The 26,231-nt window shown below is 42.2% G+C and overlaps 1 protein-coding gene across 3 annotated transcripts; it reads right to left on the bottom strand.

The window, feature by feature from the left end:
• Positions 1-6,730: 6,730 nt before the first annotated feature.
• Znf334 (zinc finger protein 334) lies at positions 6,731-19,027 on the bottom strand. 3 transcript variants are annotated; one of them, XM_026391018.2, is made up of 6 exons: positions 18,344-18,429; positions 17,733-17,888; positions 17,560-17,618; positions 11,239-11,365; positions 10,794-10,886; positions 6,731-9,463 (listed from the first exon to the last, which is right to left on the bottom strand). In XM_026391018.2, the coding sequence occupies exons 3-6, from the start codon at positions 17,572-17,574 to the stop codon at positions 7,659-7,661; spliced, it is 2,040 nt and encodes a 679-aa protein (XP_026246803.2). In that variant the 5' UTR covers positions 17,575-17,618; positions 17,733-17,888; positions 18,344-18,429; the 3' UTR covers positions 6,731-7,658. The 3 variants fall into 3 exon arrangements, with proteins under 3 accessions (XP_026246803.2, XP_026246804.2, XP_026246802.2); XM_026391019.2 differs by having other exon boundaries at positions 17,733-17,835; positions 18,344-18,396; XM_026391017.2 differs by lacking the exon at positions 17,733-17,888 and having other exon boundaries at positions 18,344-19,027.
• Between the last annotated feature and the right edge of the window lie 7,204 nt (positions 19,028-26,231).

Here is a 26,231-nt window from a genome sequence, read left to right as displayed (position 1 = left end):
ACTTCACTGTCACTCATAACAGTAGAGCAGTGCCAAGTTTCTGTTCTCGAGACTAAAAGGCTCAGGGGTCACTCTAGTTAAACTGGGCTGACTGGGCTGCACGAAATAACCACTCAAGAGACACAAATACCTTTTTCTTTGAGGTTGCTGTGGCGGCTCCTCTGACCTTAAGAGTCTGCAGAAAGAGAGAGCGAGAGCCCACACTGACCCCTTTTATTGAGGAGAAGCCATTCAAATGAGGCCAGGGGTCAGGTTTCAGGGGGCTGAGTCTATCTTCATGATGTCCACTGTCAGCAGGTTGACTGACACCTGGGTAGGCCACACCCAAGGGCACAGTAAGAGAAGGGGACACACACAAGGCACTTCCATGGAAGATTCTATCCTAAACAGGGCAAGGGGTTATATTACAAAGGAACAGGTGAGCATAGCTTCACTCATGGGGCTTCAGGAAGACACACCCATGCACTGGACACCGACCCTCGAACCCAAGAAGGGTGGGGAAAGCTCTGCCACATTTCTGCGACTGAGCGCCTCAGCACCCAGCCTGGGAGTGTGACCCAGTCACATGTAAGGTTGGTCTCCCTCAGAGCAGTCTTATGAACGAATTCAAAACCTGAATAGTTCAATACTTACCCTCCCTGGGGGACAGACAGAGTAGGAAGGCCTGCAGTCTTGGGAGCGGGGATCTACATCCACTGGGTAAGCACTGTGCTGCCGTGTTGACTTTCTCAGTGTTAGTGTGAGGTCAAATCCAGTGTCTTCCACTGAATTAACTGCACGGTGCCTCCTGTGCTTGTCTGAGTGTCTTTGTTGTATGTTATACCATCTAATTTCCACCCTGAAGTAATTGGTCTCCATGAATTTTTTAGGTACCTTAAAAATGCTATCATTTAGTGAGTGTTGGATGAGACTGATGTAGTAATTAAAATATTTTAAATTTTAATAAAAGTTCATGTTAAAATAATTGTCCAAGTTACAAAATCATTCAAAAACATTCTAAAGCATTAGTAACAATGTATTAATTCACAGGACACTAACAATCATGGACTTGATTGCTAAGTTGATATGTTTTAGTTTATATGCTAAAGTGATGCAGCCAAGTGTCAATATCAAGGTTCACAATAGTGCTCTTTGCTGCTTGCAAGCTTTGTGGTTCTTTACAATTTCTAGAAACTTTGGAAGACATATACTATATTGGAAATTTGAACTTGATATGAGACATTTTAATTAATATTATAATTTTTTTGGCATTATTTCAAATTTGTATAATTGAAGTTGCTATAATCTAAGTGGCAGTGTACTAGATATATTCTACAGATTCATTTAAAATGTGTGGATATAAATTCTTGGAAATTAGGAATAATGCATGCTAACATGTGACAATACTTAATTCTCTGGAGATGACAGACACTTCCAATAGTCAAAGGGACTAGTTACCGATATTTAACTGTTTTAACAAAAAAGAATTTTTTTTGATATATGCAGTGATGTGCCACCTCATGATGTTTTGGCCAACAAAGGACCCATATGATTAAGAGTGGCCCCATAAGATTATAACAGAAGTGAAAAATTTCTATCATGTAGCATTTTGATTTAGATATGCTTAGGCACTAAATTAGGATGTTACAATTGCCTACAGTATTCAGTACAGTATTGTGCTGCAGAAGTTTGTAGCATATGTCACATAGCCTAGAGGTATATAGTAAATACAGGCTGGTGTCACCATGCTCTATGAAGAAAAAATCCCTTGGGGAGCTGGGCATGGTAGCTCATGCCTATAATTCCAGCAACTCAGGAGGTTGAGGCAGGAGGATCACAAGTTCAAGGCCAGCCTCAGCAACTCAGCAAGACCCTGTCTCAAAAAATAAAAACAGCTGGGGTTGTAGGTCAATGGTAAGAGTGCCCCTGGGTTCAATCCCAGTACTGGGGGTTGGGAGAAGGGAGCCTATGAAGATTATCCTAATTACTTAGCCTGTCTCTACTATGCATTCTGGGGCTGAGGAAATAACAACAGGAAGGGCCTGTAGTTCCACTGGCAGAAGCTCATCCTCTGTGAGATGAATTCAGGTCCAAACTCTATCTCTTGACCTTCTTGTGTCCACTTTGACTGTGGACCTTGGTGGTGTTTGGGAACTTTAAGAATTAGTATATTCTGGCTCAGGAGGCTCAGGTGAAGGATTCCAAGTTCAAAGCGAGCTTCAGCAACGTAGCAAGGCCCTAAGTAACTTAGTGAGACCCTGTAGGGGTTCTGTGTTTGGGACTGGGGTCTCTGATAAACTTCGTGATCGTGGCCTGCTTGGTGGCTAGGAAGTCTCTGTGCCAAGGTACAGAGTGCCTGGCTGCTGGGAAACTTCCGTATAAGAGATACGGGCTGCCTGGCTGCTGTAGCGACGTTCTGCACGAGGGTTTCCACCTTGATGGTAGGCACGTAACTCCTGGGAATAAGGAAGTTGCTTGCTTGATAACTACAATGTTTCACCAAGCTCAGGTGCTCCTGGAGCCGCCCGCCTAACAGTAACTTGAGACATGCACCTTCTTGAGAGGCGCACAAATCTCCTCAAGTTGCATATTGTAACTGTAAATTGTAACTGCAAAGTAAGCAGCCTTCCTGATACTCCAAACAACAATGTGGTATGGCTCTAATGACCTAATGGGACCTATTGGTATAAATAAATGTGACTGCTTGGACAAGGAGCCACTCTGCCACCTTCCCTGCCTCTGCACCGTGTCTCTGTGTCACCCTTTATTATTATTTATTCTTTACAAGACCCTGTCTCAAAGTAAAAAATATGAAGGGCTGGGGATATGGTTCAGTGGTAAAGCGCCCCTGAGATCAATCCTTGGTACTAAACAAATAAGAATCAGCACATGTTCCAGGCCACCACTGAGCTGCCATTGCCCAGGATGTCGGGGTGTCTCCCTTGCTCCAGAGCACAGCCATGCGGCAAGTGACGACAGACATCCCTGGGAAGGCAGAGAGGAAGAGTCACCAGTCACACAGTCACTGTATGACCCCAGGGCAGGGACCTCCTTCAAAAGTCCTTCCCAAAGCCACTTGAGGTGTGAGAAATGGCCTAGGTCTGAACCGGAGGGAGTGCTGTGAATTCTGTCAACAGGCAGTCACGTTTCTCCTGGGGGACTGAGACATGGGTCACTTACACATCAGCTTGCCCCTCGGAAGGCTGCCCGTCTAAGTCCACTCTAGGGTCTTCAAGATCAACTAGCTGTCTCTGGCAGGCCCAAACCAAATGATCGCTCTGTCCTGAGGCACAGTAGGATAATTGTGTCCCTTTGTTCTACCGGTGGTGGTACCTGGCCTAGGCCCCACTCGAAGACCCATCATTTCCATTTTGAGGATCTGTTTCCCTGGGCCACTTCTGGTACCGATCACAGAATCAGCCCCGTTAAGAAACAGCACATTCAAGATTAATAAAAGAGCCAGGTGTGGTGGCGCATGCCTGTCTGTAACCCCAGCAGCTCGGGAGGCTGAAACAGGAGGATGGCGAGTTCAAAGCCAGCCTCAGCAAAAGCAAGGCGCTAAGCTACTCAGTGAGACCCTGTCTCTAAATCCAATACAAAATAGGGCTGGGGAGGTGGCTCAGTGATCAAGTGCCCATGAGTTCAATCCCCAGTACCCCCTCAATAAATAAATAAATAAATAAGAGTCACGAAAGTGAACTGAATAGACTGTACAAAAGTGGGGGCAGGGTTGGGAAATCTACAAGGGATCCACCATCGCTAGCCCTGATGGGAAAACAGGAGCGTGGTGACTCTGTGTCACCTTAGCTTGGCTGAGTCTGTGTTCCTCAGAATTCCCTTGCTGTGGTTTCCAGTGAGGGTAGGCCACAGAGGACATTTCTGCTTGACGTCCAGAGAGATGGAGCAGCAGTCATTTTGCTTTGTGTTCTCCGAAGGCGTCTGCTGTTCCTTACCTGCTGGCTCTCCTGGTGGACTGGGCCAGGAGAAGGCCCAAGAGTCCTCTCCCTGACCAGGGATCTTCCTTTTGCTCATCTAGCCTCTGGGCTAAGTCATTAGGAAAGTGACAAGGGCACCAACCTCTCCTGTAGGACGCCGGTTGACACAGGTCCCTCTGTCTTTGTGGGGTCTACTTGTCTTTGTTTTTGCCCACTTAAGGTTCACCTTTCCTTCCCGACTGCCTGGCTGTGGATTCTAAGCTCCATCATGGGACATAGGTCAACCATGTGACAATTTCCCTGCAACTGTCTAAGGTCAGGTCTCGGTAACAAAACTATTGATCTACCAATCTGTCATCTATAGACATACACCTCTATTTCTGATTGAACCCTGAGGGACACAGGGAAGAAATTATTTTGGTTTCTGAGGGCGACTGGCTAGGACCCCAACCAGATGCCTGATGGCAAGAGGCCCTGGCTGACAGTGACACAGGTCATGGAAGTCTGCCCTAAGTGTGTGGAGGGGTAGAGACCAGGATATCCAGAAGCACCTGACCTCTGAAGAATGACCCTTGATCCAGATAAGCTGGGGTTAGCCACGTTAGGATACTCAAAGACAGAAAAAGCTAACCAGGAATTCCCAACCAAACCGATCTTCAGATGAAGTAAAGCCCCCAGGCACAGAATGAGCACAGTAACTCCAGGTTCTAGGTGAACAGGGAGAGAAAAGGGAAGAAGTGATTACCAACCAATTTCATCATGAACCGAGAGTAAGAAACTAATAGACTGTGTCTTCTCTCCAACTCCCTGTAAAAAACAGGAGACATTAAGGCATTATATAAGGACATTAGTAAAATGGTAACTGATAGAACGGAAATACAAACTTTCTTAAATACCCAAAGACATAGCCCACAGTGCTCTCCTGGGGGAGAATAGGAAGATATAAATTTAAAGCAATATGGCTGAACTGAAATCAAATGTGTTAGTCATATAAACAATACCAATTGATAAAACCTCTCCCCCATTTTTTCTCACAAAATGGTCTAATTCCCCATTTCATTAGCAAAAAAGGAACATTTTAAGATAAATTTCAGTGCAGCTGCTGCCTATTTCTTGAAACCACTCCACTGTTCTGTGGTTCCCTGGTGACAATGGCCTCGGCACTCCCACCTGTGGCCCTCCATGTCCCAGTGCGGGCTCCTCCCACACCACGCTAAGGCTGGTCTGTGGAGCCACGAGGATGTAGTGAAAACGATGAGCTTCAAGAGATGCCACAACGTCACTCTTGGATCGCTGCTCTGGAGAGATGCCGTTGTCCTGCTGAGAGGACAGGACAAGAAGCTCTACGAAGAGGCACTGGCCTCCTGCCAACAGCCACATGAGAGCCACTGTGGAAGAGGAAGCTTCAGCCCCAGTCTAGTCTTTAAATGGCCGCAACCTGATGAAAGACCCGAGCCAGACCTGGCTGGTTACTCCCAGATTTCCAAACCACCAAACCGGGAGATGATGAATGTCTATTTTAAGTTGCTAAGTTTTGGGGTAATTTGGGGTACACTAATAGGAAATGAACACTTTATCCTGTATTATGGGTTGAACTGTCTCCCCAAGTTTATGATGAAGTCCTAACAACCCTCAGGACTTCAGAATGAGAGCTCATCTGGAAATAAGGTCGTTACAGGCGCAACTGGTTAAGGTGAGGTCCTACCTGAACAGGAGGGGTCCCTCATCCAGTACACCCTTATGAAAAGGGGACATAAAATGCCTCAAGCCACGGAAATACCAGAAGCCAGGAGAGGCCTGAGACAGACTTCCTCCAGCTCCTTCAGCAGACACCAAGGCTGTTCAACCCTCGACCTCAGACTTGAACCTCCAGAGCTGCAAGATAACAGACTTCTGTTTTGGACCCACAGTTTGTGGTAGTTGTTATGGCAACCTGGGAAATGAATAGGCTCTGTTGTATGTGGTCTTTTTCTCTTTGGCTATTCCTTTTTTTTGTGGGGGGGGGGGTTCTGGGGGTTGAACCCGGGGGCCCTTGCCCACTGAGCCACATCCCAAGCCCTATTTTGTGTTTTTATTTAAAGACAGGTCTCACTGAGTTGCTTAGTGCCTTGTCATTGCTGAGGCTGGCTTTGAACTTGTGATCCTCCTGCCTCACCCTCCTGAGACTCTGGGATCACAGGTGTGCACCAACGTGCAAGGATGGCTTCTACTTTAAAAATTTTTTTTTTTACTAAATTGTTTTTGATTTTTATGTCTTGAAATTTGATTTTGATTGGACTTGTACTTTTTGTTTCTTTCCTGTTCAGGTTTCATTGAATTTCTTGATTTGAGGATTTACATTTTTCACCAGATTTGAAGAATTTTTTTCTTAACACATAGCTTTTCCAAATATAATATTAAATCAAACCAAAAAGAAAAACAATGCAGTGATGGGTAGAATCATGGTTTTTCACATAACCCGGAGAGAGTGGGCAACAGAAGGCACAGCATGATATACAGACCCCAGTATGCAAAACCAGTCAAGAAACACAGAGCAATCACTGGGTTCACTTAAAATAATACATTTTACAAGATCAAAGAAAAATATTAAGGGATAAATATTGTTCATATATAAAATACATGCACATGTGTATACTTATGTCCATTGTGCTGAAGGACATAAAATAAGAACCAACTAAGCAGGTAAATAAATAATGTTTACACTGGGTTCTCTGAAGGGCCCCAAATAAACAGCACCATTTTCTCCCACCTGAATAATCAAAAATTAAAAGCAGCAGCAACAGCAGTTACGGGTCAGGATGAGGCCTTTATTACAGATGAAGACAGATTTGGAGAAGGCAACATGGCATGACCACCAAATGGGCCAATTAGCTGAGTGACAGAATGAGGCCAATGTGCTTACTTAGTCACTGGCAATACCCATGACAGGAAATCACACTTTCAGGAAAGCCCACAATGAAGACAGAAAACCGCTGAGTTGAGCAGCCTGTTACTCTCCCCAGCTTTACCAACTAGGTGGGCTCACTTTGTCCTCCCTGGGCAGAATGCACAGAGGCAGAGAGAGGCCAGGAAAGGGCTTAGGGAAAAACCCACTCAGAAATCAGGACTCAACATGATCTCCATAAAAACGGCCTAATCACATGCACCCATACAATACAATTTAATCATCATTACAGAGGCCCTTTCTCAGAATTTGATAGATGAATTCTAAAAAACACCCTTATGATATGTAGTAGAGTGGTTAGTCCTCTTAATTGTCACCTTTGCAGATAAAGGGATGGGGGTCTGTTACCAGAACAGATGGAGACAGAAGACAGAAAACAAACTGTCTAACCTGATGATTTAATATACTATAGATCTCTACATTAGCAGTTAATCAACTGTCATAAGAACAACTGGCACTGATTTAAAATGAAGTAAGATTAGACATTCACACCTGCTGACACATTATCAAGTAACACTGAAGAGAACAATAAAGTAACAAACTGAAATAACACTTCATTTTTTTTAAAGGTAGGCACACTTGGCGTAGTGTCTGAATTGCTGACATTTTCAGAGTTCACACTGAATGTGATACACGTGTATTAAACAAACTGTGTCGCTGTGTGAGCTCTCTGATAGTATGGTAAGGGCTGACCTGTGGCAGAAAATTTTCCCATGTTCCTTACACTGAAAAGATTTCACTCCCCCATGCATATTCAGTTCTAGCTTTACGTAATTACTTGATTTGTTGCCTTGCTGAACTTACTCCTTATGAGTTTTCTTATGTAAAAGGAAGTTTGATTTGTGGCGAAATGTTTTCTCACATGCATTGCATTCATAGGGTTTCTCCCCTGTGTGTATTTTCTGATGCTCAGTGAGTGTCCATAGCCGACGGTAGCTTTTCCCACATTGGTTACATTCGTATGGTTTTTCTCCTGTGTGAATTCTCTGATGGACTCTGAAGGCTGACTTATGGCAGAAGGATTTCCCACACTCTCTACATCCATATGGTTTCTCCCCAGTGTGAGTTCGCTGGTGTTCAGTAAAGGAGAACTTCTGGCAGAAGGTTTTCCCACACTCATTGCACTCGTAGGGCCTCTCCCCCGAGTGTGTTCTCTGATGGTGAGTGAGAGCTGACTTCCTGCAGTAGGTCCTCCCACACTCACTGCATGCGTAGGGTCTCTCCCACATGGTCCTCTGGTGTGCAAAGAGGTGTGAACTTCTGTTGGCTGCATGCCCATGCTCATGACACTCATACAGATTCTCCTTTGTGTCCATTCTCTTATGGTCACTGCAGTTCAGCTTCACCACGGATGTTCTACCGCAGTCATTAAACACCTCCTGCTTCTCTCCTGTGTGGGTTCTCTTGTGTATGGTGAGTGTTGACTTATGGCAGAAAAACTTTCCACATTCGCTGCATTCGTAAGACTTCTTTCCTCTGTGAACTATCTGATGTGCCAGGAGGGCTGATTTGGTGCATAAGAATCTCCCACACTGACTGCATTCATAGGGCTTCTCTCCTGTGTGACTTCTTCGGTGCACATTGAGGGCTGACTGGCAGAAGAAGGTTTTCCCACACTCACTGCATTCATAGGGCTTCTCTCCTGTGTGAATTCTCTGATGTGCAGTGAGCGCTGACGGGCAGAAGAAGGTTTTCCCACATTCCTTACATTCATTTGGCTTCTCTCCTCTGTGAGTTCTCTGATGTACCATGAGGTAAGATTTCTTGCCAAAGGCATTCCCACATTCCTCACATTCATAAGGTTTCTCCCCCGTGTGTGACCTGAAGTGCTCAGCGAGGGCTGACTTCCGAAAGAAGGTCTTTCCACATTCATTACACTCATAGGATTTCTCCCCTCCATGAATTTTCTGATGCACGATGAGGGCAGATTTGTCAATGAAGGCTTTCCCACATTCGCTGCATTCATAGGGTCTCTCTCCAGTATGAATTCTTTGGTGTCGAGTGAGGCTGGTCTTCACGCGGAAGGTTTTCCTACAATCATTACAAACATAGGGTCTCTCCCCTGTATGAATTCTCTGATGCACAATGAGGGTGGACCTCTTAGAAAAGGTTTTCCTGCATTCATCACATTCATTTGGCTTCTTTTCAGCACATCCTGTCTTCTCTGCAGAGAGGAGTGCCCTCCTGAAGAAGGGCTCCCCACACTTATTATGGTCAAAAGGTTGTTTCCAAGTCTGAATGCTCTGCTGCAGAAGATCTTCCTCCTGACTCCCGGCTTCCACTGCTTGATTATAGTTGCATTTTTTCATTCCAGAATGACTTTCCTCATGCTTAGCATGGAGCAGGGCCTTCCCACATCCACCATGTTCATCAGGAACCTTTATATTTTCTTTGCTTTTCTTTGCAACAATTATTTCTGAACTAGTTTTGAAACTATTGCCACCTGGATCACATTTGTAGGGTATTTTTCTTGAGGGAACAAGATTCATGCCCAGAGTAAACGTTGTTCCAAATGCATTCACTCTTTTTGTAATGAGTGTTGTGCTGTTTTGACTCAAATATTTGTCTTGAATTTCCTTGTCCTTCTCTAAGGCATCATCATCTTCTAAAAAGAAGCACAATTAACAATAATTTGTGAGTCTTTACACATTTTCCATGCAAAAGGAATCCCCACAAATGCCTTGTAGTAGGGGATCAGACTGCAGGCCAAGCCTCACAGAAGTAAAGAATTTCAAGTGCAAATATCTCCTACTTGGTTGATTTTGGAAAAGAAAACAGCAAACCCATCCATGCCAGTCTATTTAACAGTGTCAAAGGAAGAGGAAACCAGCAAAGAACCTTTGACACTTTATACTCTAAACACAGGGTGGAAAAATAAAAGTCACAGGGAACAGTTCACCAAGCACACCACAAGTGTGGCGGCCTGGGTATGGAAATAGACAAGAGTCTAGTGAAGGCTTCAGGGAAAGACAGTGATGCAGTGAGACTAGGCAGAGCAGTTCTCAGGAAGACGATCAGTGTTATCGAAAAGTACGAGAAGGAAGAGGTGAATGTGGAATTTTTACAGTGATATGGGAATTGTACAAATAAAAAGAGGAACGGGGTGGGAAACTGGGAGTGGAGCATGGCCCAGACTAGAGGGAGGCAGGGCCCCTCAGACACCTGTACAAGCCTGAGGGGGTGGGGACTTACAGTTGGAGTCCTAGGAGCTTTGTTTGCCTAATTCTAAACTGTTATTTCTCACACACAGAAGAAGGAACTAGAGAAACCATGCAAATCAAACAAGATTTATTAAGACAGATTGATGAACGTCTAGGTGTAAAACATGTCCATGACGAGACTGGATAGGTCAAGGTAGGCAGGAGAATACTACAGAAATAAAAGAAGCTGAGGCGTGGTGAAAGAGGAACTTGGATTCTGGGGCTAGGTAACTTAAGAGCAATAATCTTTATACATTTCAATTAAAGGAATATATTTATTAGGGGACAAACAATATTTTCAGTAACTACAGTTAATTTTCCTCAATTACTTCCAAAGATCTGGGTCCTATAAATAGATTCTTTAAAAAAAAATTATAAAGATGCCAACTGTGTAGCTGGGTGTGGTGGCACATGCCTGTAATCTCAGTAGCGTAGGAGGCTCAGTAAGAGGATCGAGAGTTCAAAGCCAGCCTCAGCAACTTACCAAGGCCCTAAGCAACTCCATGAGATCCTGTCTCTAATTAAAATACAAAAAAAGGGCTGGGGATGTGGTTCAGTGGTTGAGTGCCCCTGCATTCATTCTCCAGTAACCCTCCCCTGCCGCAAAAAACAAACAAACAAACAAAAAAAAAAAAACCAAAAAAACCACAACAACAAGATGCCAACTGTGGTTGCTGGGCATCTGGGAACTCTCATTTCCTTTGGTTTCCACCTGCTCAGTTATCATTTATTTACCTGTGTAGCTCTCCCTTGAGATTTCCTCCACTATCCATGGTTCTTCTCCTTGCTCCAATTTGAAGATCACATCTGGTTTGTTAACACGAAACCCTGTTAATGGTAAATGACACAGAATTTGGACCAAGCTCTTTGGACTTCAGGATCTCTGAAACATGAAGAAAATAGTTTCAGAAGCCATGCAATGAAGATGCCCAGCAAAAGCTCAGTGAAGCCAGAATGTTTTTGTGAAGGGCAGGAAAGGACAGGGAATATGTGTGTGCATTCTCTCTCTCTCTCTCTCTCTCACAAACACACAACATACCTACTTCTATTGCCTAAAATGGCTTTAACATTTTTCTTCTCTGATACTGAAGGCTATGTAATTAAATTCTAGAATTTCAACATGTTCTTGTGACAGAAGAAAAGCATGCTCTTAAGAGGTGCACAAGGAAACGTTGCTCACCCACTGAGATGAGGTTGCTATAGTTCTCCAACATCACATCCCTGTACAAAAGCCGCTGGTCAGGGTCCAGTTGTTGCCACTCTTCATGGGTGAAGTTCACAGTCAGGTCCTTGAATGAAACTGATCTCTGAAAGAATTTGTTTAATCTGAGATGATTAGAATTGAGTGACACCAAATCTATGGAACATCACAAATAAGGAGACCACTGCCAAGGCTTATGGTAAGCTTAGAGAGATGTGCTTTGCGGGACGGTAAAGCACTGGAAATATCCTGTCACTATGCTCATTTTTTAAATAAAAAATTAAGTGTACTGAGTTTACACCATGCCCTGGAGTGCTTGATTTCCTGGATTACTTACTCACATGAAATACCGACCCTGCTCTTTAGGAGCACACCTTCTCACTGGGTGATATGAATATAAATACACACCTTCAGCAAAGATAAAGGGTAGTCACAAAAGGAGAAAGTTCTAATTTATGTTAAAGGAGTCTTCCTTTAGAGGGGTCAATGTTTGTCCTGAAATAAAAAGTGTTTTGTAGGAATGTGAGCTGGACTGAGGGACCTTTCCCTAAATTAGTAGTCTTGAATTTTGGGATGGTAAAACTCATTAGTAAAACTTTCTTGCATATAACCAATATATACATTTACTTAGAAACTATAATGTAATTCTGGGTTACTTTAAGCTATATATTAATATCACATAAAGCCTGAAAATTTTATTCTTTTAGTCAAGATAACATATGAATAGAAAGAAGCCCAGGGGCCCAGGGCTTCCCCCTATTCTCTCCACTTTGGAGACCACTATTGTGAATGATGGAAATCCATAGAGATATTTGCAAGCAAGGACTGGAGTTTCACAATCAAATTTGTATTTCACAAGTAATGCTCTAAACTGGGAGCATGGTGCATGCCTATAATCCCAGCTACTTGGGAGGCTAAGGTGGGAGGATGCAAATTCAAGGCCAGTATTGGCAACTCAGTGAGACTTTGTCTCAAGACAACAAGTAAAAAGTGCTGGGGGCAGAACTCAGAGGTAGAGAAGCTCTGGGTTCCATCACCCCCACTATTGTCCCGCCCCCCAAAAGCAATGCTCTAAAGTACAAGGGTTGGCAAAGTACAAGCTCCAGGTTGTAGGCCAAATACAGCTATTGAGAGCCAAATCTGGCCATGCTCAGTCGTTCACATGTCTGCAGCTGCTTCCATGCTAAAGCTGCTGTGCCAAACAGGCTGACAGAGACTATGTGGCCAGCAAGGTCAATGATAATCATCTTGTGGTCCTTTAAAGAAAACATCTGCTGACCCATTCTCTGAAAAAGAGAGTGGTCCAAAGGTCAGATTGGGGGGAAGAAAACTAAGATGTCCTCAAGTAGGAAGAAAACTAAGATGTCCAACTAAGTTCCAGTGCAGAAAAGGGCATCAATCCAAAACGATGAAGGACAGAGGAGTTGGTCATTGGTTGGTTGTGCAGTAGGAGGTGCAACACCCAGACCATTTGCATGATCAGCTGGGTAGATGCAAGCACTGTATGCCGAGATTAGGGAATCAGGAAAAAGAAAAAAACTGAGCATAGGAAGCTAAAGCTTTGATCTTTATGTGCTGTGCTTGAAGTGCCTGTGGACTACAGAAGTAGAGACATCAGTTGGCAGGTGGAAATTTGGTGACTGGAAGGAAAATCTGAAGGCATAAACAATGAGGAAGTCTCTATGATTTCCAGGCTATATTGTTAAGTGAAAAAAGCAAAGTGCAAAAGAATATGTACAACACACTATATTTTATGTAAAAGAAAATAACACACAACCATCATGTGTGTATAAAAGAAATATAGTGAGAATAAACCAGAAACCCACAAACTTGGTTACAGGGGAAGAGTGGGAACAGGTGAAAAGTATGGGGGCGAGGGAAAGGGCAGAGCAAGGGGAGTGGCACTTCTCTACATATCCTTCTGTACAGTTCCAGTTTGTAAGGATGGTATATCCATCCCAAAACAAGTAACTACGATCACACAGGATAGGGAAGGGAACTCCAAACAGAACACAAAGAGTGACATCTGAACACCCAAATTAACAATAAGTCACACCCACAGTGAAAGGGATGAGGAAGGAAAGAACTATTCAAAGTAACTTTAGAAAAGAGCATTTGACTACATTCAGTAAGACTAAGTAAAATCAACTGTATACAATTATATTTTAGTTAGGAAATTTGTTTCTCACATGGGGTGTAGATTGGCAATTCTTAAAATTACCTCTTGTGTATAGCTGGATGAGAAAATAAGTAAACAGAATGCAGACTACAAGAGCCAGATTCATTCCTTTGAGACAAAGGAATTATAAATAAGGAAAGGGGAAGGCTAGAATGAACCCTACAGGGTACTGGCCAATAAAGTGTCAAGGTCATAAGACAAAGAAGGACTGTGGCAGATTGCAAGAGGCTACAGAGACATAAGAGCTAAATGCATGGTGGGATCCTAGGCTGGATCCCTGAAATGAAACGGTATCAGTGGGACAACTGGCAAAATCTGAGACAATAGATAACACTACTGAATTAGTGTTCATTTTCTGTTTTGATCACTGTACTATGATTTCAAAAGACCAGGGGAAGTAGGTTAAGGGTATGCAAGTACCTTGCCTGTGATTTTTTCTAATTCTTTTTTAAGTCTAAAATTATTGCAAAATAAAGCAGTAAAAAAACAGAGTGCACCTCCAGCTCTGTATACCCTCATGCAGAGGGTATGCAGACATATCCTGTACTCTAGGTACGTATCCTGCACATTCACCCATTCATTCCATGGCTGTCCTGGCTCACCTCAATCTCTCCTTCCTCAGTCTGCTATGTATCTTCACACTGGCCCACTTTATTAGATAATTTAATGACACCCTTCCTTCCATAAATAACTGTCTCCTATACATAAGCTAGAAACAGTCACAATACCCATATTATTTCCTCTAAGAATTATATCCTCTAAAGTAGCTATAAGCCTCCTGACAATAAACAGTGTCTTACAATTGCAGGCACAACAGACATGTAAGGTCCTAATAACTGCAAAAGGCCTGTGAGAGTAAAGAGCCGTCACTAGTGTCCTGTATTCATGAAAGCAGACGTGGTGGCCTATAACACAGGTCCACAGTAAGAACAGTAACACACTCACCTTATAATAAACTCGATTCTCCTGGTGACTCAGGTCAACTCTGTAAGCAACTCTAATGGACTGATAATTCATTTGGAGCAGAGGAGAGTTCACAGGTGACCCTCAACAAAGAAATGTAGAGCACTACTGTCAACAGGCACAGAGAGAAATGCAATATGGGCCTGCACCTCCAAAAAACAATGGCCTTACTTGTGTGGAGACCCACAGGTAATGTGCAGACCCTACACTGATGCAGAAATGCAGACAGCTATAATGCTGAACACAGCCCAGGGGGCAGAAGACAAGAGGCAGGAATGGGTTCTATGAAGAAATGGCTCCTGGCTGTGGTCACAAACAAGTGAAGGTGAAAAGGTAAAGAGCCAGGGAACAATCAGCACATCAGGCACATGCAGGAGCATAAAATTTGGGACATGCTGAGGAAACTAAATGCACTCACTCAGCACTGTAGCAGTGCTCAGCATGGTTGACACCTGGCACAGGGGGCATTTTACACCTCTGTTCAGGAAGTTTGGACTGTCAATGTTCTGTGGCACTCTGCTGAATTTGGAGGGAGAGGGAACAAGAGATGGTAGACTTCCTACAACACAGGACAGTTTCATACAGGAAAGAAATGTCCCAAGTCTTCTGTAATTTTCTAGTGTCCTAAATATTCCTATAGATGATGAATCTATTCATAATGATCTGAGCCTAGACCCTTATTCCATTTTACATTTGAACACATATGTATTTATATTTATTTTTTCTCAGGTAGACTAAATTTTCTTCAAATGAAATACTGAATATATCAGGGAACACGGTTATTTGATTTGGATTGGAACTTTAGTAATTTTCATACTTTGAAAAATATCTCTAATGGAAAAATATCTCCAATGATATTTGAACTACACCTACAAGTTGTAAATTTGTAATTATTATCCAGTCTCTCAACCTCTAGGTTTAAACATCAGGCTATTACTCTGACTTTTCATGTATCTGTATATATCCATATTAAAACATGTTTTAAGTTACTTGGCTTTTATTTCTCCTATACAGTTATGCCGATTATATAAAATTATATAAGATTATCTGTGATTTCCAAACCAAGACAAAGGGAAGAAGTGTTTTAGCTGGGATCTCCAGAAAATAGAGCCTAAGCCAAAAGACTAAAGTACTAAAGGGAGAGAGGAAAGGGCAGGCAAGAGCAATGAGATGTGAGAGGCCTATCACACTGTCCACTTCACATGGGTTCCAAAGAGGCAGCAGGTGCCTCAGCAGGAGCATGTAGTGACCCATGGGATTTCAGAAGGACCACAAAGTGAAACTGACCTTGGAATGTCCATGGATGAGAAAAAGATGTGTCAGTTTATCTGCCCGCCTCCTTCTCATTTCCCAAGGGAAGTCACCTTGCCTACACCTTTGGGTTGCACCATCTAGTTCCATTACTGCTCCTTTATGAGGCCAGAAACCATACCTCAAGGTATGTTGTTCCACCCTTGTGTAAAAGAGAAGGCAGATGGCATGGGTAGACATCATCAAATAAGAGAGAAGTAGGAGATGGTGGAACATGCATAGTTTTTGTCTTCTCCAAAATGTGTTAGATCAAAGGATATTTGGTCTGATGCCGTTCTCCTGAACTAGCTTGTGAGCTCCATGAGAACAGAGATAATATCTCTTTTGTCCACACTATACACGAAGTACCTAGCACAATGATGGCATGTAAAAGTTGATCAAAACACAGTTGTTGAATGAAAGGTCAGGAGTGGCAGGAATTAAAAAGAATAGCCTCATAAGTCCCACTAACTAAGAATACTAAACTTTTATCCTGTAAGTAATATGGTCATACTTAAGTCGTTTCCATATGAAAAGACATGATCAGACTGGCATTTTAGAGGGTTCATTAAGCACTTATAAGTTTTTAGGTGGGAACAGTATGTAGGCAGAAAGCTATTATGACAATCAAGTGACAGAAACTGGGCAGAAGAAGTAAGTATGGAAGAAATTCAAGAAATATCTATTAGACATTAGCAAGGCTTGGTAACTGGACATGGTATGAGGTAAGGAACAGGAAAAATTCAGATGTATCCGATTTTCTAGCTTGCATAACTGGTGGGATGGTAATGGCAATGATAAGGAATAAAAGAGGAGGAGAAAACTGACTGCAAATAATATTTCTATTTTGGATTGGAGGACTCCAAGAACTTTCTGAATATCTTTATGGAGATATTCAGCAAGGACATCAAGCTGAGGTTATTGGAGGTAGAAAAAGATTTCAAAGTACAAAGAATTATAAGTTAAACCATAAATGGCATGAAAAACACCAGAAAGAATAATAGGATAGCAATGGGACAATGATTTTGAGGTACAAAAGGGAAGAAGACTATATAATAGAGACAATGATTAGAGAGTTAGAAAGAGAATCAGTGATTTCAAAGATATTATTGGAGGTGCATTTTGGGGCAGGGTGGTCAGACTGTCAAATGCAATAATCAATCTGATAAAACATGAACTGGAAACAACCCACTGCATTTGAAAATATTTAGGTTGCTGCTAACTTTACTAGAAGAGATCTATGGAAGAGGCAGGAGCAGACAAAGACCACACAAAGTGAGTTAAATCAAGAAGAGCAAGTGAAGTTTTACCTATAGAATATAACATTGAATTGCTACTTGTAAAACATGTCTTAAAAGTATATCTGAGAGAAACAGTTATAGACTATTATCTGCAGAATGTGCAATCGATTTATTCTCGGTTTCATCAATGGACCATGGACAATCATCAGATTGCCATCTACTTGGATGACGATGAATTAGTTCTCTATGATTAATGCACTTTGCCTAGCTATCAAAGTCACAGGAAACCCACTGCTTCCCCCCCACCCCCAAGACAATTGCTTTTCATAATGCTGTCTTTTATTACTTATTCAAAGACTATTTAAGAAAATGTCAATGTATATAAATGAAAGAAAACCCATGCTAATAGCCAATGTAAGGCGAATCTCCTTGTCTGGGCCTTTTTGGAACAACTTGAATACATCTATAGGATTTCTGTTTATTTAGGCTGACTTTTCCAAAATTGATTTGATACTCTTACTCTCTGATGGCAAATTTTATATACTGTTTTGATTTCACCTGAACACAAACTGTAAACCTCTTAAAATCCACTGTAAAATCTGGGACGAAAATCCCTAAACAACTTACCTGCGATTTGTTCATTTTCAGGTGCTCTTGAGAAAGGGCCAAGAATGGTGAAAGCAGAGCTGAATAAGGAAGAATGGGGAAGGGAAGCATGAGAGGTCAGCTTAGACAGCGCCCTTACAGTTACCTACAAAGACAGGCACACTTCCATGTAAGGAAATGGTCTTTTGACCAACCTGGTACAGAAGCAACAGGTTGGGGAATGTCCACTTATAGTTGTGAATTGATGACATAGAGCTTCTCTCCTTTTCTTTCTTTTTTTCCCCTCATGGAGTTTCTCTGAGTGAATGTAAACAAATGTTTTCTACTGAATTACTGCCAATTTATGCCTCCTATGAAAAATTTAAAAATAACATGTGAGTCAAGTAATAGGAGATTGGATCAACAAAAGTTATTATATACAAAATTTGGAACTGTAGTTCAGCATTAAAATTGATTCTAGGATTAAAATATTTATTGTCATGGGAAAATATTGATGTCACTTACCCATTTCCCTACTAATTATATTTAGTCAATGAGATCAGAGGATCCAGATAAGATGTTTTAAGATGTTTATCTTTTTTAAAGGTTGGTTTCCCTTAATCACAAGTTCACAAAAGAACTTTTTGCTAAGAAACTTGTTTTAACCTAAACGTGGTGGAGGACAGACCTCTGGTCTGGGAATTGAGAAACCAGGATTCAATTCTTGGCTCTGTCACTAGCAAATCGCACAGATGAATAGAATATTTACTTTCTAAATTCCAATTTTAAAATAAGGAAAATTTAAAAGGTTGTTAAAAACTTTTACCTCCACGGTGTGACTCTACACAGGGGAAATTCAATAAATCCCAGGAGTGGTGACTGTCATGATTTGAGCGGCTCTTAATAATACAGAAGTGGAGATCACAGGGAATGGCATGTACGCGGTTCGGAAGTGATGGAGAAACCATTTCCTTAGCTATGGCAGCTCCCCGCCCCTCCAGCCAAAACCTCGCAGATCCTCCAAAGAAGGGTCCTCCTGTCAAATCTGGGCCCTGCCCATGCCCTCCACGGCAGCTCGCATCCTCCTTCTCCAAGTTGAACTGGAGCTTTGTGGGGCCACAGTCACCCCCGGGGGCAGGTCCAGGGGCATCTGTGGAACTCTGGGCTCAGACTTTAGCACTTGATGCACAAACCTCCCCCCTTCACCCAGCCCCGTCTTCAGGAAGAGAAGGGCTGCAGCGCGCCCGCCGCGAGGCCTGCGGGACAGGCGCCCAGCGCTGCCCTCCCTGCCCGGCTCCCGACCATCGGAACCCCGCGGCAGGCCTCCACGAGAGGGACGCGCCTGCACCTCGCTGACCCGAGGCCAGCTGCGCCCGGCCCCACCTTCCCCTCCGACCCCCGCGTGCTCTGGGCTCGCCGCCAGCCCTTCCTCTAACTGGCGGGCACACCCGCGTTGCTGTCACTCCGCCCCAGGCCAAGTTGACGCCAGGACGCGGGAAGGCTGAGGCTCTAGGACCCTCCCCCGGAAGAGCCGGAGGACCGGAAGGGCGTCCAGGTAGAGGCCGGAAGCGGCGCGTGCGCAGCCGAAGCCGCCGGGCTTCCCTTCCCAGGGTTCTCCACGCGGCGCTCTCCGCCCTTCCGGGACCACATTACCCACAAGGCGCCGCGGCCGCCGCCCAGAGAGGAAGGGGACCCTCGAGGAGCGGCCGTGCTCGTCCCCCGACTCTCGTTTGGCAGCTGTGAACCACGAATTTAAAGAGAAGAGCTTCGTGTCAGTCTCCCCGATGGCTGTGGATGAGAAAGGGAAATTACAGACGGGAAGAAGCTCCAGCAGTGTGTAAAGAGAACAGGAAGGAGCTGCAGGGTTTACCCCAGAGAATAAAAAGTAATGGCCGGCCTCCCAGAAGACACGAGAACCGGCTGCAAATGGAAGATAAATCAGAGTATCTACAAATGTCGCTGAAGAAAACAATCTGTTAGCCGTGATCCCGAATCCCAGATGCCCGAGTTTAACATTAGATGCCCTTCTGACAGTTTTACAGGAGGGGAAATCACAATTTATGGTTTATTTTAATAAAAATATCATGTCAATATATTTTAACAACGTCAATTACCTCACGTGTAACACAAATAATATAGAAAATGTTCCTCCAGGAGGACAACGATGAATGTGTTGTATACATGTTGAATAAATAAAGCTGTATGTTACTTTACTCATTGGAAGGCATGAAAGTTATATATTACTGTCAAGCTCCAGAAAAGAAACATAAGTAACTGTGGTTGCTAGTCTCCAAAAGTGGCCCTCAATGGACCAAACTTCCAAGTATTCAAGACTTGTATATTTTCCTTCTTGTGTTGAATTCGACTGATGTTGTGACTCCCTTTAACAAGGGAATGCATTGGAAAGGACGCTACCAGTTTTAGAAAATTAGACCTAAGAAGCTCTGGCAGCTTCAGCTTTGCCTTTTGGAGAGTTCTTCCACATTGCATAAGAAATCCAGCTTCCCTGTTAGAGACCAAGAGGATAGACCAAGAGTAGAAAGAAAGGTTCAGAGACCACCTAGAGAAAGAGAGACCTATCTGTCTCTGCAACCAGCTATGCCTCGCCTTCGGCTACCACACAAAGAAATCAGACAAAATAAGTGGAGCCATTTTGAACATAGAGGACAGGGAAGTCCCTAGATGATCTTGGCTCCTGATGAAATCACATGGAAAACTACCCAGTTGATCCAAGTAAATATACAGAGTGCAAGAAATAATGCATTTTTTGATTTAGGCACATAAACTTGGGGGGGGGGGTAGTTTGTTGTCCATCAACAAATGATTATTTATGAAAATTTATATGAAAATATGCCATTCTATATCAACAAGAGAGACTTATTGTTAAATGGATTATTGAAAAATCATGTGACACAATTCCCCAAAAATTCGGAGTAAAAAATTAAACTCTCACTTTGCAAATTATAGTAAAGGTTGTTTACACAGCTATACAAGCTGAAATTTAAAAAAACAGAATATCAGATTAAGTAATTTTTTTTGTATCCTCAGGTATAGAAGATAGGATGCCTTAAGCAAAAATGTAGATGAAATGGTTGGTAAATTTGACTGTTAAATACTGAAAAAAAACCCCTCACTTCAGGAAGAAAAGATTCAAAAGCCAACTTAATGGAGGAAAATATAAGAATTACAAAAGGCTCAATTTATTAACAGCTTCTTTAGAAATTAGTAAGGATTATAATCTGAATTATTTTTAAAGAGATGGAGTAGAACATGAAAGACACAATTAATACGGAATAATTGTACATGAGCCAGAGTTACTTATATGTAGCAACAGCCAATGATACTACAGGCAATAAATGCAAAAAATGATCTTTTCAATTCCATATGAATTTTTTTTGGCAGACTTGCTTGGCAAGGATTAAAAAGAATAATAAAGTGTTGTCATGAATTTGGAAAAAGTTTGCTCCCAGAGAGGCTGAGTGGGAGTATAATTCCTGTTATATTTCTAGGAGACATTCTGTACCCAAGTTGGATATTATATGCCCTTTTTATTCCAGCAATTCATCTTCTATGAATATCTCAAAGAAATAGTTGAATCAGTATGAAAATATGTATATCAAAAAAGTTCCTCATAATGATTTTAATCCTAACAGTAATAAAAAGGTGGAGAGAATCAATCTGCATGTCCTCAGTAATGTATAGTTTAAGATAGAAGGCCTGATAGCTGTTTTAGATTTATTTGATGTACCATGTGAATTATGGGTATAATATTCACATTTTCAGTTATAGCTGTTTGTCTTAATATGATTTATTGATAACCTCATTTGTTATGCACTGCTTTGAGATGTCACCTAAGTTCTTGAAAATGTTTTGTCCACACAGAATCCTGTAAGGAGCCAGCACTTAATTATTTTATAAACTAAACCAATTTCGTATATACTAACATTATTCTGCTTTCCCTAAAATTTTCTGGATGTATCTTAAATATTCTATTAAGAAAAACAGAAGGCAAAGAAAGAGAAAACACTTTATGTACTAAAATGTACATTATTTTTATTGGAATTTCACTTAAAAAATAAAATTTCTTATTCATCAAGGAACATAAAATAAATGTGGGGCTGGGGATGTGGCTCAAGTGGTAGCGCGCTCGCCTGGCATGAGTGCGGCCCGGGTTCGATCCTCAGCACCACATACCAACGAAGATGTTGTGTCTGATGAAAACTAAAAAATAAATATTAAAAAATTCCCTCTCTCTCTCTCTCTCTCTCTCTTTTAAAAAATAAAATAAAATAAATGTCTACTTATTCAAGCCCTCGATATTTCAAATGTTCTGCTGCTGTTGTAATTGGGGATTTCCTTTTAACTTATTTTCATTTCCATATAAAAACAATTGATGCTGAGTACAGAGGCCTCAGTCCCACATACTCAGAATGCTGAGGCAGAAAGATCACAAGTTCAAGGCTAGCTTGGATGACTTAGTAAGACCCTGTGTCAAAATAGAATAAAAAATAAAAAGGTATGGGATGCAGGCCAGTGGTAGGGTATTCCTGGTATCAACCAAACTAAAAACAAAGCAACCAAACCCCAACAACCCAAATCAAAACAAACAAAAAGCAAACCAAAACCCAATTGAGGTTATAAAGCTAAGATTTCCTGTATGTTTATTAAAAGCATTATCCTAAACATATACCTTTAGGATCCTACTATGTTAAAGTATTAAAAATTGGACCAGTTATAAGGCACCGTCGTTTCTGGGAGGGGAGATAACAGGTGATGTGATTCCTCTTTTTGATCTGTAATTTCTGACCGACTTACCATTTTTCTTGCATTAGCTGGTTTCTTTAATTATTTATTACTGTATAATAAACTGCCCCCAAACTCAGGGGCTTAACACACTGATATTTATTATTTTGGAGTTTCTGGACATGGCTTAGGTGGGTTCTGTGTTCTGGGATCTCTGACTGAACTCCAGGGGTCAGCTGTGCCTGTGTGACGTCAAGGCCAGCTCCAGAAAGGTCAGCTTCCCGGGTTGCTCACGTGGTCGTGGACAGGACTTGGTTCCTTGCCTCCTGAGCCATTCTAGAGAGCAGCTCCCAGCATGGCAGCTTGAAGCAGGGGGAGTCACAGCCATGTGAAACTCAAGTCTCAAAGTGACAAGTGACATCAGCCTAAGTGCATAATAGTAATAAGGTTTGTGTCCCTGTGGCAGAGGTCTTAGGTCACAGGTTTCAATCTCTCCATGCAGTGCCAGGTTGCAGTTCCTCAACAGTCACTGTATATGGCCCTCTAGGCACCCTCTAGTCCTGCCATATAAGGCGTCAGCTAAAGAGCCATCCTCAGGGACACGGTCGGCTTATTAAAGGCTCTGCTAAGGCAGGTTTTGGAATCACACCCTGAGAGCTTAGGGTGCTGTCATTGAACCAATGGCAGACATATCATGTCCTATCCCCAGCCGCTGGGAAAGCAGGAGTGGCAACAGGACTGACCCCTGTCCCCAGCCCTCCCACTTGCAGAGTCTGTGTTTTCCATCCCTACCCTTCACTCTGCGAAAATAGAGGTTTGGGGTCGGAGAGGGAAGGGGGAACAGTCTGTTGCAAACTCAGTGATGAATAAATGTCCTCAAGTCCAGGCCTTCAGGAGACAATTCTGGCAACATTCTGCGTGCTTCTCAGAGTTTCAGGCAGAATCCAATGCTGAGGGGCTGGGGATGTGGCTCAAGCGGTAGCGCGCTCGCCTGGCATGCGTGCGGCCCGGGTTCGATCCTCAGCACCACATACCAACAAAGATGTTGTGTCCACTGAGAACTAAGAAATGAATAAAAAATTCTCTCTCTCTCTCTCTCCCCCCACCTTTAAAAAAAAAAAAAAAAAGAATCCAACGCTGAGGTCTACAGCAGTGGCCTTAATGACACGCCTTCATGTCAGCTTGGCGCCATTCATGCGTCCTCCCAGCCCCTCATTTCTGCTTCCTGGAATCACCTCCCATCCTCTAACCCCTCGAAGGTGTGAGCATGTTTACATAACACGGTGGGTCACACTGCATCCTGTCCTCCTCTTCCCTCTTTTCCTAACATTTTATTTTCAACCAGAGAAGGAGGCAGGTGAAGATCTGAGTTGGAGCTTATGGAGCTGAAGTTCCCTTCCTGCCTCTGCTTTGAATGCAGACTGCTGAGTTAATATCCAGGTCTCTGACATTCTAACTGCCAAATAGACACTGGGCTTACGCTAAGTGACTCTAGATCTGCCAGTTACCTAAAAAGTAGCATAAAAGCCACAGATCCTGCTGAGTTTTTAATCCATGGGGAGTTTCCTCAAAAAAAGTATTTTTGGACATGGCTTAGGTGGGTTCTGTGTTTTGGGCTCTGCTACAGCAGAACCCTAAAGTTTGCTTTTTAAAAATTGTTTTTCAAGATGGGCTTTTTCAGCATACCAGTTATATTCACAAAGATACTTTCATAAAGATTTGCTTGCAACATTGTTTACTTTTTTTTTTTTTTTTTTTTTTGGTGGTGCTAGGGATTGAACCCAGGGCCTTATGCGTGTGAGGCAAGCACTCTACCACTGAGCTATGTCCCCAGCCTGGAACACTGCTTAGAGTCTTAAAAGGATACTGTATAAATGTACACTGGTGGGGAATGAATACATAAGTTCATTATGTATTCATAAGGAATACAATGAAATGCTATGCCAGCACTAAGAAAGAATAGGTGTGTATATGTTGTTATCCAATTAAAAATGCCTTCAATATAATCTTAGGTGAAATAAAACAAAGAGAAAACAAATACATAAAGCATAATTCTTTTGCATATGTATGTTTTGATAAAGATATCCATCTTTAAATAGACATAGGTATGACAGCATCAATTTATATAAGGTTAAGAAAAGGCATGCCCCAAATGTCACAACAATAATCCATGGGATCACTCAGGGAGAAGAGAGACTTTCCCCTGTGGATCTGTATCATTTCCTCTATGAAGAAATAAAATGAGTAGGTTTTCTATTTTATTTTTTTTGGCATATAATTGAAACACAGGATGAGAAAGAAAATAAGGCATTCTTAATTGAATTTGAATTTCAAATTGTGTGTGTGTACACATTTTTCGCATAAAAAGAGAGGGAATAGAATATACACATACAAATCCCCACTGAGATAAGCACTGAAGAAAAGACTGGAATAAATATTTAATATTTATTACTTACAGGCCTAAGTATATGGCAAGTTTAGGTTTTGATATTGTCTTTTCCTTTTAAAAATTTCTCTAGCAGTTTTCATTAACTTCTGTCTGTCCTCAAATCATTCTTTCCTCTAGCTTGCCTTTTGTATTAGTTTATGAGAGCTGCTGTAACAAAGTATCACAAACTGAATGGCCTAAACAACAGAAATGTATTGTCTCACAGTGCCAAGGTCAGAAGCCTGAAGCCAAGGTGTCCCTAGGATTGCTTGCTACTGGGGGCTGTGAAGGTATCTCTTCAGCTTCTCTCCTAGTTTCTAGGTGATGAGGTGACTGCATTGTCATGTGGGTATATGTACATACATCTATCTTCAGAGGTATTTGGGCAGTGTAACCCAACTACATCTTGGAAGAGTAGAAATCCATGTACTGAATCTACAGCAGAGAGAGCGAATCTCATGCAGATTCTAGCATATCAATAAACATTCGTTTATGAGTGACTCATGTTTAAAAACATTTATTTATAGGTAAAAAGACTTCTTTGTCAGGCTTCAGTGTTGCAGCTACACAGACCATAAGCTGAGTTGAGAGCACTCCCTGTTTGTTCTCCCTTGAAGGAGTTTTCTAAATACTGATTTTATGCACCTAGAATACACCTGTCAGATTTTCTAGGCCTAGTGTTTTACTCTATTTGTGGATACATTTAGAATTCATTTAAAAAAAATATTTATTTTTTAGTTGTAGTGGGGCATAATACTTTCACTTATTTATTTTATGTGGTGCTGAGGATTGAACCCAGGGCCCTGCACGTGCTAGGTGAGAGCTCTACCACTGAGCCACAACCCCAGCCCGACATTTAGAATTCTTTTTTTTAATATTTACTTTTTAATTATAGGTGGACACAGTACCTTTATTTTATTTATTTTTTATGTGGTGTGCTGAGGATCGAACCCAGTGCCTCATGCATGCTAGGCGTGTGCTCGACCGCAGAGCCATACCCCAGCCCTACATTTAGAATTCTGTTACTCTTCATTTCACTTATATTTTTGTAGATTCCTGTCCATTCCAACTAAGCTTTCAAATTACCTGTACCTCATAAATATGTACAAGAATTACATGTTAATTAAAAAATTTTAAAAACCTAACAAAATCAATTACACAAAATTACTTATGAAATTATTTTGAAAGCTTTTATATCCTCTGTGAATCTGTGGGCTGCTGAGGGCCATTGCCAAGTAGGAATGACGCATCGAAATTTCCTTGCCAGCGTACCCCATGTTGCTTAGAGGAAGGACTCGTGGAAATGGACTTGCCTTGGACATTCGCTGTGACATTGCATGTATGCTTTAGTAAGGTGACCTTGCTCAAGGACCAGGGCGGACCCGGGTTTAGAGCTGATCAGGTTTTAGGGAGTATCCCGTCCTTGGGTTTAGGGCAGTTCCAGGTTTAAGGTTATTCCTGCTGGGAATAGGGCGCACCTGCTGCCTCAGGCACGCCCGATCCTTGAGTTCCCCTTGAGTTCTCGTGGGATTCAAAAAAGTAT

The sequence above is a fragment of the Urocitellus parryii genome, chromosome 6 (assembly GCF_045843805.1).
Source record: "Urocitellus parryii isolate mUroPar1 chromosome 6, mUroPar1.hap1, whole genome shotgun sequence".
NCBI lineage: Eukaryota > Metazoa > Chordata > Mammalia > Rodentia > Sciuridae > Urocitellus > Urocitellus parryii.
Note: the sequence above shows the minus strand (reverse complement) of the source record. Positions and strands in the feature narration are given on the sequence as shown.